The 17,394-nt window shown below is 35.6% G+C and overlaps 4 protein-coding genes across 5 annotated transcripts in view; 2 read left to right on the top strand and 2 right to left on the bottom strand.

The window, feature by feature from the left end:
* Window positions 1–182: 182 nt before the first annotated feature.
* On the bottom strand, window positions 183–1,732 carry tmem42a (transmembrane protein 42a). The gene is made up of 3 exons (XM_079893896.1): window positions 1,395–1,732; window positions 1,052–1,198; window positions 183–974 (listed from the first exon to the last, which is right to left on the bottom strand). Exons 1-3 carry the CDS (start codon window positions 1,566–1,568, stop codon window positions 831–833), a joined length of 465 nt encoding a protein of 154 aa, XP_079750022.1. The 5' UTR covers window positions 1,569–1,732; the 3' UTR covers window positions 183–830.
* Window positions 1,733–2,145: 413 nt separating this feature from the next.
* kiaa1143 (KIAA1143 ortholog) lies at window positions 2,146–4,980 on the top strand. The gene is made up of 3 exons (XM_079895725.1): window positions 2,146–2,472; window positions 2,648–2,801; window positions 4,148–4,980. The coding sequence occupies exons 1-3, from the start codon at window positions 2,365–2,367 to the stop codon at window positions 4,363–4,365; spliced, it is 480 nt and encodes a 159-aa protein (XP_079751851.1). The 5' UTR covers window positions 2,146–2,364; the 3' UTR covers window positions 4,366–4,980.
* An 873-nt stretch (window positions 4,981–5,853) lies between these two features.
* Window positions 5,854–14,958, bottom strand: gpd1l (glycerol-3-phosphate dehydrogenase 1 like). The gene is made up of 8 exons (XM_079894129.1): window positions 14,782–14,958; window positions 14,236–14,413; window positions 14,003–14,143; window positions 12,594–12,732; window positions 10,864–10,976; window positions 8,951–9,187; window positions 8,700–8,806; window positions 5,854–7,490 (listed from the first exon to the last, which is right to left on the bottom strand). Exons 1-8 carry the CDS (start codon window positions 14,823–14,825, stop codon window positions 7,394–7,396), a joined length of 1,056 nt encoding a protein of 351 aa, XP_079750255.1. The 5' UTR covers window positions 14,826–14,958; the 3' UTR covers window positions 5,854–7,393.
* Window positions 14,959–16,078: 1,120 nt separating this feature from the next.
* Window positions 16,079–17,394, top strand: part of osbpl10b (oxysterol binding protein-like 10b) — a 47,437-nt gene continuing 46,121 nt past the window's right edge. Inside the window, exon 1 of one of the 2 annotated variants that reach the window (XM_079894128.1) lies at window positions 16,079–16,515. In XM_079894128.1, the coding sequence (XP_079750254.1) occupies window positions 16,304–16,515 (212 nt within the window). In that variant the 5' untranslated portion in view covers window positions 16,079–16,303. The remainder of the gene's footprint in view (window positions 16,516–17,394) is intronic. The other variant, XM_079894127.1, reaches the window with a different exon arrangement.

Below are 17,394 nucleotides of genomic sequence, written 5' to 3'. Positions count from 1 at the left end.
ATGATTATTAAAAAATATAAGAAAATGAATTTATCTGACTGTGCATCCTGTTCACTACTTGGAGTGCAAGTTTAAATAGGTTTTACTTTGGAAGACTTGAAAAAAAATGTATCAGAGAAACATTAAGTTTAGCAGTGAAACAAAATGAGATCCACAGCTGTATTTGGTCAAATATACAGCAAAAATATATCGAAATAAAGAGTGTTTGTGTATCAGCATTATATATTTACACAGTATGACATACATATTTAAGGTAGTAGTAACCAAGAGTATAAATGAATTTATTATAAACTTGCATAATGTGCCCTTGACGGCTGAAGTATGCATTAACCTACATGATTGAGGCAGGACTGTAGGCACAAAGTGAGACACATTTCAAGGCTTTGCATCGTGTCATTATTAACATTACCATGATGCACAAAGCACAATAATAAATTAACTACAAAGATTTTATAAAACAATCCCATGACAGAAATACAAACATTCAGCACATATCATACAGTTGTGCATAATTCTTATTAGCTCAATAGCTTTACATGGTTTAAAGGGATACTCCACAGTTTCTGGTCTCATTGACTTCCATAGTAGGAAAAAATATATACTATGGAAGTCAATGAGACCAGAAACTGTCTGATTACTGATATTCTTCTAAATATCTTCCTTTCTGTTCAGCCGAAGAAAGAAATTCATAAAGGATTGAAACAACATGAGGGTGAGTATATGATGACAGAATTTTCATTTTAAAGTGGAGTGTCCCTTTAAGTTACACACCATCTGACTTGATTGATTTGACTTCAAGCATTAGATAAGGCAATGTTTGTGTTGTTCTGTCACTCATATTTCTTATCCACATTTTCCTGTGGAGCATGAGGAGTCGATCCATGCAAGACAAGAAGCCCTGTCAGGGTCAAAACGATGCCAACCCACCACAACGTGGCATGAGTTTCGCCAAAGATCACATGTCCAAGGAAAGCCTGGGAAAAAGACAATGCATATTAAATGAGTAAATAACTAGTTTCTAATATGAACTTGAGGGTTTGAGCAATCTTACAGAGAAGATAAAATTTGAGGCAGTGGTGGTCACAGTGGCCCGGGCAGAGGAAGACGAGTGTCGGAGGGCTTTGGCGAAGAAGGTCCACATCACAGCATTGCAGGTGAACAGAAGACCACCACAAAGCAGCCGCAGAGGTATATGTAACTGTGATTAATGACAACATTAAAATGACATTATGTTCATTGTTCATTTAAGGTGAGACACTACAGGCAAAAACTACAGTGTTTTTTTTTTTTTTTGCATTTGTCAATTTTGAGATTTTGGCTTTTCATAAAGTGTAAAATCAATCAACTGTGGAAGTATGGTGATATCTATTATCTATTAGAAGAACACTTCTTACCCAGTCACAAGCTGTGGTATCAACTCCTGTAGTGTTTCCCTGTCCATCTATCCAGATCAGCCCTGTTTCACACACACCTTTCAGATAATCAGCACCCAAGGACAACTTAGCAGAAGATGATGCTAAAGCTGCCAAAAACCCCGCGATCAACGCATAAAACACCCCAGGCAACATAATTCCAGCTCGGTCCTAATTTGCCTCACCCAGACTTGACTATGGTAACACCACTACTTTACCACCATCTTTAACATTTTAAGACATCAAATGATAATGAAACTTCCTACTGTGCATCACAGAAATAGGTAGAACAGGTAGAGTGACATTCAGCATGAATCACGTTGTCAATAATGGGCGGGACTTAAAACAAAAAAAAAACATGCACTGTTGACCTAAATAAAAACGTCTTATTTTACATCTTCACCTCGTGTAATTGCTTTTTAATGTTGAGGTGTCATTACTTATGTGAAAATTATCACCTAGACCACTGTTGAAAAATATGTAGGCGTCTTGTGATGCGTGTTACTTTTCTCAATGCTGTTCATAATGGACCAATCACAATCGTTTGTGATCACTGCATAATCACAGATTTGTAAAAATCACTTTGTCGGAATTGTTTTTTTGGATTTCCATTTGTATAACAAATAATAGCTATTAAAATCTATACCTAATCGATTATACAATTTAGTATATAAATGTCTCAAATCGGGGAAAAAAACACCCCGTAATATAAACGGGGCTCAATGGAGAATTCGGCTTTCTGAGCCGCCAAGCGCCTCTTGAGGAAAATAAATGTCGTGGAAAGTTATTAGCCAGCAACATTTGCTTCTCAATGTAAGAAATCATGAAGGCGCGCGCTGATTGGTAATTCACAGGCACTTATTGATGACGCAAAATTCACACGCCTGGCTTTTGTGTGTTTAGTGTATGTTAAACATTTACAGTTTATCGGTCTGATTTGAACTGAAACACAATGAGTAAAAAGGGTAACGTATCATGGGTGAAGCCAGCCGAACCATCTTTTCTGAAGAAATTTAAGAATGATGTTGGTTATAAAGAAGGGCCGACAGTGGACACTAAGGTAAGTGTTGTTAGTCACATTGGTCATGCCTCAAAACATAGTGAGATGCTAGCGTAAAAATGCTATCTGAACGCATGTCTCCTAAATGTTGTCTATAGGCAGCTCATAGGTTTTCAGACGGCCTCTGTTGTATTGCTGTTTAGTGTAGGAAATGAAGTAAATGTTGTTGTTGCAGAAGCAGCAGATGCCGCAGTGTGATGATGGTGACAGTGCTGACAGTGATCGGGAGGACGAGATGCCGCAGGTCGTGGTCTTGAAGAAGGGAGATCTGAGTGCTGAAGAGGTTCTGAAAGTCAAAAAAGACACAAAGGACACAGACTCAGACACAGGTAATGCGTTGTACGTGCGTTGCTTTCATAGATAAGAATGTGATCAAACCAAACCTTTATTGCAATTCTAAGTAAATTCTCGATGATGACCCCCATATATATATATATATATATATATATATATATATATATATATATATTTAGGGCTGTCAAACGATTAATCGCGATTAATCGCATCCAAAATAAAAGTTTGTGTTTACATAATATATGTGTGTGTATGGAGTATAATTATTTTCTCTATATAAATACACACACATGCATATATATTTAAGAAAAATTTGTTATTGATATATAAAATATTTATATATAATATAAATTATATATAATATAAATATATATAATATAAATATATATACACAGTATATACATGCAAATATTTCTTAAATATATACATGCATGTGTGTGTATTTATATATAGAAAGTAATTATACACCGTACACACAAATATATTATGTAAAAACAAACTTTTATTTTGGATGCGATTAATCGCGATTAATCGTTTGACAGCCCTAATATAAATATATATATATATTCCATTGATAAAAGCACACTTTTTTATTATTTTTAATGTTTCATAATATAGCTCTAGTTCTTTCATAAAACGAGTACAATAAATATTGGTACAGTGTTCACATTAAAAGATGTTATTCATAAGAAAGGGTTTAATTTTTTAACGACACTGACATATTTAGGTATTCCATCTAAATATTTATTTTGTTAATTAAATGTATTAAATATTTTAGGCCTCCACATTCCTTTCTGAGTTGTTGTGTGTTGCTCAGACTGAATGTGGTAGATGGCAGACTTTTTTATTTGCATAAAAATGAAAAGAAAGAAAGAAGATAATTACGTAAGCTCTTTGACCTTTTGCTGTGAAATTGCACATTCTGAATATTTAAATTGCTTGGCGGCTGTTCTCAAAGCTTGTGCAATGGGAATTTGTTCTCATTGTATAGACTACTGTGACGGATTGAATTGATATTTTTTATATCCCCATTTTATTTGTCTTTTCACTGAAGAAAATTATTCAGTAACATAAATGATTACTATTAGACAAGTTTTATTATGTGCTTTTATTTGAGACAGTGAGCAAATATGCAATTTAATTTTTCATTTTTCAGTTGGCTTCTTTAAATTTGATATTATTTCTGTCTGGTTACTGGTCTGATAATGATAGTTTCTTGCGACGCATATAAATGTTTCTTATAACAAAGTTTGCAGGTAGATTTGTAGAGGTCTGTGAGTTATGATGGGAAAAGTAAAAAATCGATCCAGTCTCCCTTAATGTTCTGGTGTTCAGTGAGTATAAAGTCATTCATTAAAGTAAATGCTTTCATTTTCTCCAGATGAACAGCCTCCATCTGATGGAAAGATCGTCTTTAAGAAGCCTGTCAAACGCTCCTCTGATAAATTCAAAGGCATTACGGCCAGCTCTAGCAAGAAGAAGAAGAAAAGCGAGGATGGCGATAAGAAAGAGTCAAAAGCTGGTGTGAAGGTGAAGAACAACAGTCTGCTGTCTTTTGGTGATGATGATGATGATGATGATGATGATGAGGAAGACTAGTTTGACATGGATTCAAGCATTTCTTTTGGTCAGATTGTGTCTCAGACTGGTCCTTGAAATGACCAATCTGCTCTTTTAAAAATATATTTGTGTGTGTGTAGATGGTGATAGATGTATATAGATGTTTGTGAGAGTGATCAAGTCCATGCAGCTTATTTGTTAAATCATTTTGTTAAACGGGTCATTATGAGCCTCTGAAGGATCATCAATAGCAGGAAGTAACTATATATAACAACATCAGATTCATTAATAATGACAGTTTTTTAAAAACTGTGATGATAAACATACGGGCAAAATAAGACAAAAACATCTGGAACAATCAGAAATTAAAATATGATAGAAAATGGAACATAGAGGTTGATTTCAAAGAGGCTATTCAGTGTTTCATAGAAATGAAACGGTCCTGTTAGAGATGTCCAACAGGATGTACATATATGGCTTCTATGAAGGAGCTGTGCAGTTACCCTTTTTATCTTTGTTTTAAGGTTTTTGTTTTGCAAAACGTTGACACTCAAAATCCCTGATTCGGGGACTTTTGCAGTTGTATTTTATTATACATTGTGTCCCATTTAGAGGAAAGAAAATGCATTCTGGAATAAAATGTTTTTACCACCATTTGTCTTGTGCAGCGACTTGAAATTCTGAAGATAAATCATGTGTCTGTGTTCAGGAAGAAATCTCATAAAAAAAAATCTAAATAGGATATTTTATCAGCATTATCAGGTTGAGTGAAATTACACTTTAAGAAAAGGAAAAAAGAGGAATAAATACAGCCAACAGTGTTTGGGACAGAGCACAGACACATTGATATTAATATATAACTTCCTGTATATTTTGTGGTTCTGTCCAAAATAATATCCAAAGGACCCCTATATAATAACAGATAATACTTACACAAACACATACATTATATATATATATATATATACACACACACACACACACTTAGATGAAATACCTAAATTCAATATTTAATTCAGGAATGTGGAGGACTAAAATATTAAGAGTAAATGTATTTAATACATTTAATTAAATATTGTGTGTGTTTTAATTAACCACAATTTAATTTGTTATAGGCCTACCATAAGTTTTAATTGCATGTTCTTCAAAAAAAAAAAAAAAAAAGGAAAAAATAATAATAAAAAATACCCTAAAAGATAGGGTAAAATGTTTTTATTTCAGTTTACATGATTGTATTTTAATTTAGGTAGTTTTAATGAATTAAAACCATAAAAATAATATAATTTGAGTTTTAATTTAATTCATCCACATAACTTGTGATCTACAGTTTACATATTGATTGTATTTTAATTTAGATAGATAGTTTGAATTAATATAATAAAAATAATGTAATATGAGTTTTCAGTTGTTCTTCCACATAACTTGTGATCTACAATCTAAATTGTGACACATCTTATGCTACTTAAGGATCTTAAAATGTTGCTTCATATTTAAACCAAGATCAGTGCATTAAAGAAACAAACATTTAGCACAGAGATTTTTTTTATTGGTTTCTTTCAAAAGCAGCATTTGTTTAAAGTTCAGCCTTGATGACGTTAGTTAGAACAACTTGCAAAGATGATCACATTCTCAGAGGAGAGAATACAGGACGGGTTCATAAAACAACATGGAGCAGTTTTATATAGTTCATCCACTGGAGTAGTGTTACACTGAGCTCACTGCAACATTTGCACCGTTTAATACTTTTATATGATTCAAACTCTTACATGAACACTGAAAAAATAAAAACAACACAGGAATAATAGACACACTGTAACAGCTACATGCTAAGAGCTAATCTTTTTGTGTTAGGTATGACCTAACCGATCTGTAAGCACAGTACAGTGCTAAAAAAAGGCCATTATGGATTCAAACACTAGCTGCTCACCTAACAAGCTCCCTTGTTTGAAAACTACAGATCTCATTCCTTCATTCTTTTCATAGTACAAATACAGATTAAGTATTTTTAATGCTAATCTCCATAAAGATGCGAGTACTAAAACGGAAACGTGAACTGTTGTTCAGCTTTTCAGGATTACTACATCAACGATTAGGGGTTTCAAACAAGATGTTGATGCATTCCTGAAGCTTAGATATAAGTTTAACACTAACACAATAAAAGTTGTAGACAACAATGTTGTTCTGTAACAAGTCTTAAAAGCACTCAGTCCTAAAAGGGGGTTGCTGGGACGTTGAGATGACAGATTTGAGCCCCTTTTATGGAATATATTGTCATTTAAAACAAAACAAACTCAAACCCAAAGTGAGTCCATTTAAATATTATTTGAACTGTCTGAGAAATGTTCCTGACCAGTAAGGCATCTTCACATTTAAAGAAATCTAAATCTAATGTCTCCCACAATGTTAGGTGTAAATGGCAGTTTCAACATTTATCAACATGAAACAATCAGAACTGAAATAATGAATGTGTATACTTAGTATTAAACCTAGCTTGTGCCCTTGTGTCGAACGCTGTGTAAAAGTACCCCCCGTTTTCTGTTTTATTAAGGATAGTGGTATTGTGCTGGTTCAAAAGGATATTAACACTCATGCAATTCATTGATTATACGGAGGCGTTCTAGTCGTGTCGTGTCGCTCTCAATGTGGACGTGGAGTGAGAGTTTATGATTAGATCTCTCTATGGTCATTTAATAAAAATAAAAATAGGCATTTCATCTCATCTGTCAGTGAGGTGATATTGTGGACCATCCACAAGAGGGCAGTCAGACAGAGAGAAAATAGTTAAAAACTCCATACTGGCTCAAACAGAGTGAACAACACATGGCTTTTCCAAAAGAAAAACTGAGTACATTCTGTCATGTACAAAACCTGCGAGGTCGGAGGCAAACCCCTGAGTTCAAGCCTAACCATTAGTCAAAAACTGGAAAAGAGAAGCTTAAAATATAACATTGTATGTGTATATAATAGAAAATGAGAAGTGTTAGAGGTAGGACCACCTAACAGACCGTAGTGGGTGGGGGTGGAGGAGGGGGGCAGCCGCCGGGGGGTTCTGGTCCCTGTGAGACACTCACAGGTGCTCTGGATGGCTCTGCATGCAAGTGATCATGTCCTGAACCGGTTTGTCCTCGAAACAGATCTGATAAACAGCCGTGAACAGGGGGAACCTGGAGAATAATGCAGATTTGAGATGTCACCAATTTTGCAAATGCATCTTGACAAAGAACATTGTGACCTAGAGCGAGTCATTTAAATGCCAGGTTGCTCCAGGGGGATTGTCACTGCAGTAGACATGTTCTGTAAGTCACTCTGAATAATACACAGTCTGTTAAATGAAGAATAGAACAATGTATCCAGATGTTTTTAGACGATAAAAGCACAAATCCCACCTTCTAATATTAGGCACACTACCGTTCAAAAGTTGCTAAGATTTGTTTAATGTTTTTGAAAGAAGTCTCTTACTGATACCAAGGCTGAATTTATTTAATTCAAATTACAGTAAAATCAGGTATATTGTGAAATATTAATACAATTTAAAATACCTGTTTTCTATTTTAATACATTTTTAATGTATGTATGAATTTCAGCATCATTACTCCAGTCTTCAGTGTCACATGATCCTAATATGCTGATTTGATGCTCAAGAAACATTTCTAATTGTTATTATCAATGTTGAAAACAGTTGTGCTGCTTAATATTTTGTGGAAACTGTGATACATTTTCTTTCAGGATTCTTTGAAAATTTTGCAACATTATAAATGCCTGTTTTGAACAAATTCACATCTTTGCTGAATTAAAATGTATTCAAATGTAGCCTTTTAAACGGTAGTGCATGTAAGATCAATTTTTATCTAAATACAAATTTTAAATAAAATTAACATTCTAAAATTAGCAAGTAGCAACAAATTTCCGTACTTTCTCTAAAATGGAAATTATCATCCAATAATTAAAATCATGTTATAATTTTGACATTCTGGCACATTTTTAAAAAGTATTTAATTGGTATTTTTATTTTGTTTACAAGAATTACTAGAAAATCACCACACTTTTCAGATGCTTCCACAAAATAATAATTCCATACATAAAAAAAGACATTTTCACTCTGCAAATGTCTTATAAAAAGACTTCTTTTTAATGCATAAAGACAGACACAGGGGGATAAAATGATGCATCAAAAAGAAGCACATTTATAAAATTCTAGAATCAGATCTCTTTTATATGGACTGTATTGCTAGGATACAATTTTTTAACTTTAGATTTTTATTCAGTATTGTGTCACGTGCATGAACACCACGTCAGGAGAATGTCAACCGACATAAAGGCTAATGCAAATATATAATACTATAATATGACAGCCAAAAAATGGTTACACATACTTATCAACTAGGCCCTTCTGTTTGAGGATGTGATAAACCTCAGCAGAAGTCAATGGTCCCTGAAGCTTTTGTCCATTTAACATCTCCTTCTCCAGTTCCTCGATGCTCTGAAAGAAAAATAAATCTGTATTGATCTTTTCTGCATCAGCAAATGTGCCTAATGCTCAGCATCTTCCTTCAATCCATAAACCGTACATTACATGCCATCAGGCAAGTGGAGAAAGACAGAAACGGATGGGTTTTCTGTTTACCTTCCCTGTCCTGGCAAAAGCCTCTGCCACGCGACGGTTTCGTCCTCCGTAGCAGGTGGTGATGAGGTCAGCCACGCCGCAGCTCTCGAGGAATGTGGCGGAGGACACGGAATCGTCTTTGCTGAAGAGTTTGGCGAAAGCGATCATCTCCATCAAGCCCAGCCGGATGACGGCTGCTTTGGTGTTGTCTCCACACCGCAGACCGTCACAGAAGCCTGCGCCCACCGCAACAATGTTCTAAAACAGGGACAAATAAGGATGGAAAGGTTATTAGAATGCCAGAATGGTGCAACGCATCCAGCACTTTCCAGAAATATGGTACAAATTAGTGTCCAGCCTATTAACTTTGTAAGCGATAAAAGCATAAATCCTGCTTTCCTATATTATATACAGTTCAAAAGTTTGGTATTTGTAAAAAAAAATTATGCTCACAAGGCTGCATTTATTTGATTAAAAACACTAAAATTGTGAAATATTATTACAATTTAAAAGAACTTCTCTATTTTAATCTACTTTAAAATGTAATTTATTCCTGTGTTTGCAAAGCTGAATTCTTATTAGCCATTACTTTAGTTTTCAGTGTCACATGATCCTTCAGAAATTGTTCTAATATGCTACAAATAATAAGCAAGCAAGGGTTATTAGAATACCAGTAAGATCTAAATTGGGGTTTCTGCGCAACAAACTTCTATATTCATTAAACTTCCGGTTCTTTTTTCTTTCTTTATTTCAGGTCTTTGTATAGAGCAGTTTTACTCAAGATACCTTTAAAAGGAGCAAGCAAAGATTAGCATGTCCATCGCATATGCAGATTGATATCTAATTTTTTTTTTTTTCTTCTCACTAACATTTAGATAATAAATTGAAAAAACTAACTAGGTTTGCTGATTACCTTAAAAGTCCATAGATATCGGCGTCAGTTCGTACTGCCGTTAACACTTTCTCCGAAAAGCAGATGCAATGAGACATGTTTTCCTGTTTGTTTATGTGACGTTCGGCATAAAGCCTATTGGTAACTTTGGCAAATCAAATACTGATGGACTTTACATAAATATTCTGGGCTGGACATGTCTATGTGCAGAATCTATGGCAGATATACAATTACGTAGAAAAAGAATGTAACAAATAACCAACAGATGATTCACTTAGAAAAGTAGTCCCACTTCAAAATTATGATGCAAACAACTTTACAGCTGATGCACAAATTTTCAGCAGAGAGGAAGAGAATAAGTTAGATTTGGGTCTACTTAACAAAGCTATCATTTGGCTTTAGAAGGCACATTTGGACCATTTTTACGATACTTTCATGGTACTTTTCTGTCTCTTTGGAGGCTGACAGCTTAAATTCCCAATCACTTTTATTATATGGGGGAAAAAAGTACATTATTTAACATGTTACAAAAAAAAAATCATAATATATTATGGGGTTGCAACAACATTTTTGAATAAAAATTCAGTTATATTTATTTACCGTCATGTCGTTCCAAACCTGTATGACTTTCTTTCTTCTGCAGAACACCAACGAGGTTTTGAGGAATGTTGGTAACAAAACAGTTTTGGTGGCCATTGACTTCCATTTTATGGATAAAAATAATGCCACTGAGACAACTTATTTTATGCTCTACATAAGAAAGAAAGTCAAAGTTCTGGAATGAAATGAGGGCGAATGAATGATCTCTTTAGGTTGTAAAAAACCCAGAATATTTGTCAAAGCTTGCCAATGTTACAATGATTTTTACAATGTATTTACGAGGAGGAAGACAGCGGCCTTACAGCATCTAATTGTAAATTCAGCAGCGCAAGCTCTCTTCTTTACACAGAGGTCTGAGTCGTGCCCCCGAAGCCCTGCATCTCAGGTGCCTGCATCCAGATATTTCCCTTGGGATGAGCAGCAAGACAAGACTGATATTTACCTTGAGGGCTCCACAGAGCTCTACTGTGTCAGCATCATCCACCACGGTGATTCTGAAATTAGGCGTCTGCAGGAGCTCTTTGAACAAGTGGCCGTTCTCCAACACCTTGCTGCCTGTGGATCGAAGAAAATGTTTGTTGAGATTTCCCATGGTTCTTTTTAGCAAGTTACTATGTGTACTACAGTACACCCATTTAAACATGAGTGTGAATCCCATATATTTTCATTGTGTGCGTGTACGGAACACAGTTTGCTCCAGAAATTGCGATGACTGACATTGTGGTAATCTCCATAGCAATGTTCTGCTGCCTTGTGTGTTTGGTATCTGCTATTTTTGATCAAAGTAATATTACAGTATCCAAAGACTCGTTTTTAATATATATATGTTATACTATTTTAACTAAATCATTGCCAACAGAGCCGTCGTGTTTTGTCTATTCTTGGAAGGATACTTTGCAGAGCGTTCTCTTGAAGTGTTGCCATATCCACTTATTATAAGCGTTTTTTGGGCTTCTTGTAAAGTGATCAAGTTTATGGAGTTATTAAAGTGGGAAGGTGCAGGTTGCACTAGTTTGGTCTGATTTCTCTAACGTGCATTTAAATATGTCATTAAAGGGGTCCTATATTGCCTTTTCACTTTTTCAACTTTAGTTAGTCTGTAATGTTGCTGTTTAAGCATAAAAAAGACCTGCAAGGTTACAAAGCTCAAAGTCCACTCCAAAAAGAGATATTTTATTTAACAGAATTCACTTTCCATGAACTACAACGTGTTATTTCTGGATCTTATGAAGTCATAATGTTACTCATTAAAATAATCCCCGCCCACAGAATATGCAAAAATGAGATGAGGCCTGGCTGAGCTGTGTAAGAGAAGATGATGTTGTCGCTATATCAAAGCGACACTGTTTTTTTTTCACCCCGTTTCCAAAACGGAGCAGTTCTCACTATGTCGGGACAATCTGTTGTTTATGGATCAAAACTTGTAAGTATGTCTAATTATTTGTAGTTGTGTTTTCTATTAACAGTTCCATACGTTTTATGTTGTTGTTACGCTGTAAACAAAGGGATTTGCCTGCGCTCGCCTGCTAGCCAACATTAGTGTTGATGTAGTGTTTACTGTAGCTTTTGTAAGCTCTCGCTTTTGTAAGACTGTTCACCACCCCTTAGGAAAATGAACCATTAACCATTCTTAAGTCTGAATCAGGCTTGAAATTGACACCATACTTAATATTTACACCTGAGCAGATGAAACTCACGGTAAGGTAAGGGGCGTGACATTTCCCAAACACGTGGTGTCAATCACAACATACTGTGACAGCGAACCAATCACAGCACATTTCGTATTTCGAAAGTAGGGGCTTCATCGAACTAACGACACGTTCAAGCCAGACTGGGGAGAGAGGTGCTGTAATAATATAAAATATGTGAAATATAATGTGTTTTTGAACAATTAAGCATGAAAGCATATTCTAGTACACCCCAAAAACAAAATCTAGACTAAAAAGGGCATAATAGGACCCCTTTAACAACTGGTTGTCCAGTTCGGTTTCGTACACAATGCAAATTTTTGTAAATGCGGTTGTCACTCCTGCAAATTACTGAACTTTGTGTATACAGAACAGGATTAAGCGTTAACAGGTGAACTGAATTTACCCGCAGTGTGTTCGTGGTCTATGTGGTTCCTTACAAGCGCCACTATCTACAGTATTTTCACAGTTTACATTCACTCACCAATGGTGCTCTCGCAGAACTTCTCGGCCGCCACTTCATTGGCAATGTTGGCCCCCATTAGGACACTGACATCGATGCCCATTTTTTCCCGGATGATGTCAGAGATGAGCTTCAATCCTTCTGGTCCTTCATCTATGCCCTACAAAGAAGGAAAAAAGAGAGAATTCTATCAACACCAACGCTCTTTTAATGTAGCATCACACCATTTCCCCCTCAGTAGATATAACTCTGAAACACAGATGTTAGGAGGACTATCTTTGCCTAATGACTCAAAAAATGAGGAGGAACACCAAAGCAGAACAAAAATAATAAGGGAGGTGGAATGAGTACACAAGAAATGGGCAGAAATCTGAAAAAGAAAACAGACAAACCATATCTTTTCAAATTAAACACGGAACACTGTGAGAAATTTAATGAGGCGACTTTTCAAATAGCGAAGTGAAGAAGATACATTTAATTTGGTGAGGTACAACTACAGAGATGAAGCCCTGAGTGGCATAGCCAGTAACAGAGGAGACAAACTAGCACCAGGAGGTAATTTGCACGCAAAGAGTTTGCCAGCAGGACAGAGGGCCCTTTTTTACCCATGAGTCACTCCACATATGGTGCACTGTGCTGAGCTTTTAAAAAGACATAAAGTCTGAGACTTCTCTGCATTCTTCAGTCCTGAACATCCTGTCTGCATGGAAGAGGATTCTCAAGGTTTGACCAAAACTTGGGCTGTGTCCGAAATAGACCCCTATACCCTCATTCACTATTTCCTATTAGTCCACTAATATAGTTCACTGGAGGGAGTGAATGATGAGTGAGCGAATTCGGACACTGAGTGTGCCGGAAGGGATGCTGCTTTTGCATAGTTTGTGCTTGCTGTTTAATAATCATTTGAAATTTAGCAAACCTGCAGCTTGAAAAGATTTATCTTGAACTCTGTCATGGAAACTACGTATAAACCTTAATTAAACAATTTAACAATCAATTAAAAAGGAACTTATACCTGTATGGTATTACGCTGTACCCACATTAGACCAGCGGTTTGGAAAATTGATGGATGGATGATTCAGCTGCGGGCACCATCTTCTGGTCCGGTGCGGGAATTCATTCAGTGTGCAACCCTCACAGTGCATTATGGGTATTCTCTAGCCGTTGAGCATACATCGGTTGTACACTCGGTATTGCATTAGTGCACAGTCACACACATTAGGAGTAGTGAGTAGTGAACACACACGGGGAGTGGTTGGGTGAGTCTTTTCCTGCCGGTATTGAGAATCAAACCCGCGACCTTACAAGTCCAACTCTCTAACCATTAGGCCACAACTAGCCCATAATAAAACCTTCCCTCTTCAGTATAGCTTAGGAAGCCTTTCAAAAAGCACAACAAGTCAATTCTGTACAATGCAGAGTATTCTCACTTTGATTAGTGTAATTCCACGAGCCTTCTCCGAAACGCAGCCGATCATCTCATCGCACAGTTTCCGGATGAATTGGTGAGGGACCACGAAAACCAGGAGGTCGGCACCATCCGCGGCATCCCGAAGCTGCGGCACAGCAACCTACCGGAAAAACACCATTAATCTGACACTTATTTCCACATCAGATCAAGCTAGCATAAAACAATATTTATGCACCCCACCCACTGTCTTACCACATTCTCTGGGAGTTTGTAGCCTGGAAGATACTTGACATTCTCGTGCTCTGTGTTGATGATCTCAGAAAGCTTTTTGCCATTGACCATTTCTTCATACACCCACATCTTGACTGTTGTGGCAAAGCACTGGAGTTTCTGTGCATTGGAGCCAATAATTCTTGCAATAGCAGAGCCCCTTGGCACAGTACAACACAACAGTATCTTTAATCAAAATGCCAGTCTGTTGTTAAACAGCAGTTCACTGAGACGTTTCAAGCAGGGTTTACAACCCTGAGAAGCTGTTTTGCCAGCTGCAATCAAATGAGTGTTATGCAGCATGCAGCTCATCAGATCAAGTCATTAATCACTTGATTTTGCCCAGAATAACAATGTCTAACATAAGGACCTGAATATCGATATGAATACGCAGGCAATTAAACTTGCGCTCCAGTTAATGTAAGTATTCTCTGAGCTATAGCAGTTGGTCCACGCCATATGTTTTATATATTAATCTCATTACAATCACATATTGATCATATCTAATTATTACACGCTCATACTCACCAGTTTCCTGAACCAACAATACACACTTTCAGCGGAGCAGCCATCGCCACCTTTGCGATCAACTAACGGATAAATGTTTCAAGTAAACAATAAAGGCAATAATACTATAAAGTCAAGCAGTTTCTCGGTGGGAGGGAACGTGCTGGTCCACTTTTGACTGCGTCATCAATGATATCTAGGAATTCTGGGAGTTGTAGTTTTTTCTCTCATTTCTACAGGTTTCTTTTGGATGTTTAAAATAGTTGCTGTAAAAACCTTGACTCACATTGGAGGATAATTTAATGCAGTTTATGTGTATAGCGCTTTTATGGAAATAATTAGGCTATCCATTCTACTTGAGCAGATTAAACCTTATCTATAAACACATTGTGAATTTGTTTTTAACAATAGCCTATTCATTAAACCTAATAGCTCATTATATTAATATCCATTACATTAATGCATCCTCATAGTTTCTTTCTTTCTTTCTTTCTTTCTTTCTTTCTTTCTTTCTTTCTTTCTTTCTTTCTTTTCTTTTCTTTCTTTCTTTCTTTCTTTCTTTCTTTCTTTCTTTCTTTCTTTCTTTCTTTCTTTCTTTCTTTCTTTCTTTCTTTCGCAGGTTGCTCATAGAACTAACAACATTTACACCTATTCCATCTTTTTCTTTTTGCAATGTGGTGGTCAAAACTTGGAAACTTTTTTACTCCTCAGTCCTCACATCTTTTGTTTTAGCCTTTTCTGTAAAGACTTTGATCTACTTTTGTCTCAGACCCACAATTTCAAATGCTAAAATATGAAAATATAAAAACATGAATGGAAATTATTTCCCCCCGACAATTACAAATGTTAAAATATGAAAACACAATTATTATTTTTTTATTAATTTTTTTTTTTTTTGCGTGGAAATTATTATTATTATTTTTTTTATTATTATTTTTTTATTACGACATCACAGTATAATTTTCACCCCAACGAAAACATAATAACATAATACAGAAAAAAAAATTGAAAATGTAAATCATAAGTTAATCTTAAATAAATATCAGCAGAAATTAGCGTCAGAAAGACAAATGCGTCGGGTGCTTGTAAAATAATTGTTTATTAATAGTTTATTTTAAATAAATAAATAAATGAAAAGGTAAGTTTTTTAAATAATTTTTTGTATATTTCATACTTGTTCATTATTTAATTTGTATTGTTTTATTTCGTTTATTTAGTATTAACTTATTTCATGCATTTTATAATTTCTTCGTGCCTATGATAATGAGGGGGCGTGGCTTTGCGTTCACTCGTCTCGCCTTTCTGATGCAGCATTCCTGTTTGAGGAGAGCGGGAGGGGAGTGACCACACACTGATTCCAATGGAAACACAGAGAAGCCCATTAAAGAGTCCAAGGCAAGGCAGCAAGATAAAAAAATGAAAGTAATCTCCAATCACGTCCTCTCCATACGATGATCATTTTAACAGTATCTTTGGTTTGGTTTTGAAACTGTGCTTTGGATTTTGAATCGTGATATTGTATGATCCAGAGTTTGGAATAATCATGGAAAAAACACTGAACGCGTCGCATTCAGGGAGCAGTAAAGGAAAGTGGTCCGCGGATCTGGGGAATCCCGCACAGAGACAGGCAAGAAGCGGCTCGTATAGTCCGGAATCAGGGGCTGTTTCGGACACTCATCCATCTCAGACCCAGAAGAGACACTTGGAGGGGGTTTTGAACAAATACACCAATTTATTACAAGGTTGGCAGAGCAGGTAAAGAGTTTTTTGGCGTTTGCTCACTCTTTCCAACTTTTAAACCCTTACTAAATGTTTTGTCGTGGCAGACTTATAGTCCAATATGATGAAGAGTGTTCACATTTCTGATCATATAATTCCTTAATTTTCATGACATCCAGTATCTGGATCAAAGAATGAAGACACGTCATCTTCCAGCAATGCAAAGAAAGCGGTCTATTCCAATGCAATATGACGCTATGCATGAATTAAATAATATCTTTCACTGTTTACATTTTTGGGATTCTCCCCCTGTTGATGCTGAGCATATGAGCAGCTTTATCCTCGTACTTGCATGACATCTTATATGTTGAGTTTTGGTCAAATATAGCACAAGTATAAAAATGAATAATGAAATTAATGTCGATCCGTTATGACATCATGCATGAAAGTAAACAATTTGGTTACTATATATATAACCAAAATGTTTACTTTCATAAATATATATATATATATATATATATATATATATATATATATATATATATATATATATATATATATATAGGCCTACACTGTACATACATGATTTTAAAATCTTTGTTTGATGATTCTCCTAAAGGTTTTTGATTTGGACATCACGATATATTATCTAAAATGAAACATTTTTATCAAATAAGACTCAAGTAATGTTGCATTTTGTAAAATCTGATGCAATCTATTAAGATATAAAATCCCACCTCTTAGTTTGCCTACCTGTTATCTAAGTTCTGGTGTTATGTAATAGGTGATTCTCTTTTGATTTGATTCCTTGATCCTACAGTCTTACTGCAGATATGTATTGTATATTATAATTGCATTAGTATGCTGGTTGTATCTCTACAAAATAACACAAACTCTAATCTCAAAATATCATGA

The sequence above is a fragment of the Squalius cephalus genome, assembly GCF_949319135.1.
Source record: "Squalius cephalus genome assembly, chromosome: 15".
In the NCBI taxonomy this organism is placed as follows: Eukaryota; Metazoa; Chordata; class Actinopteri; order Cypriniformes; family Leuciscidae; genus Squalius; species Squalius cephalus.
The sequence above is the reverse complement of the archived record's forward strand: the minus strand, read 5'-3'. Positions and strand labels throughout refer to the sequence as shown.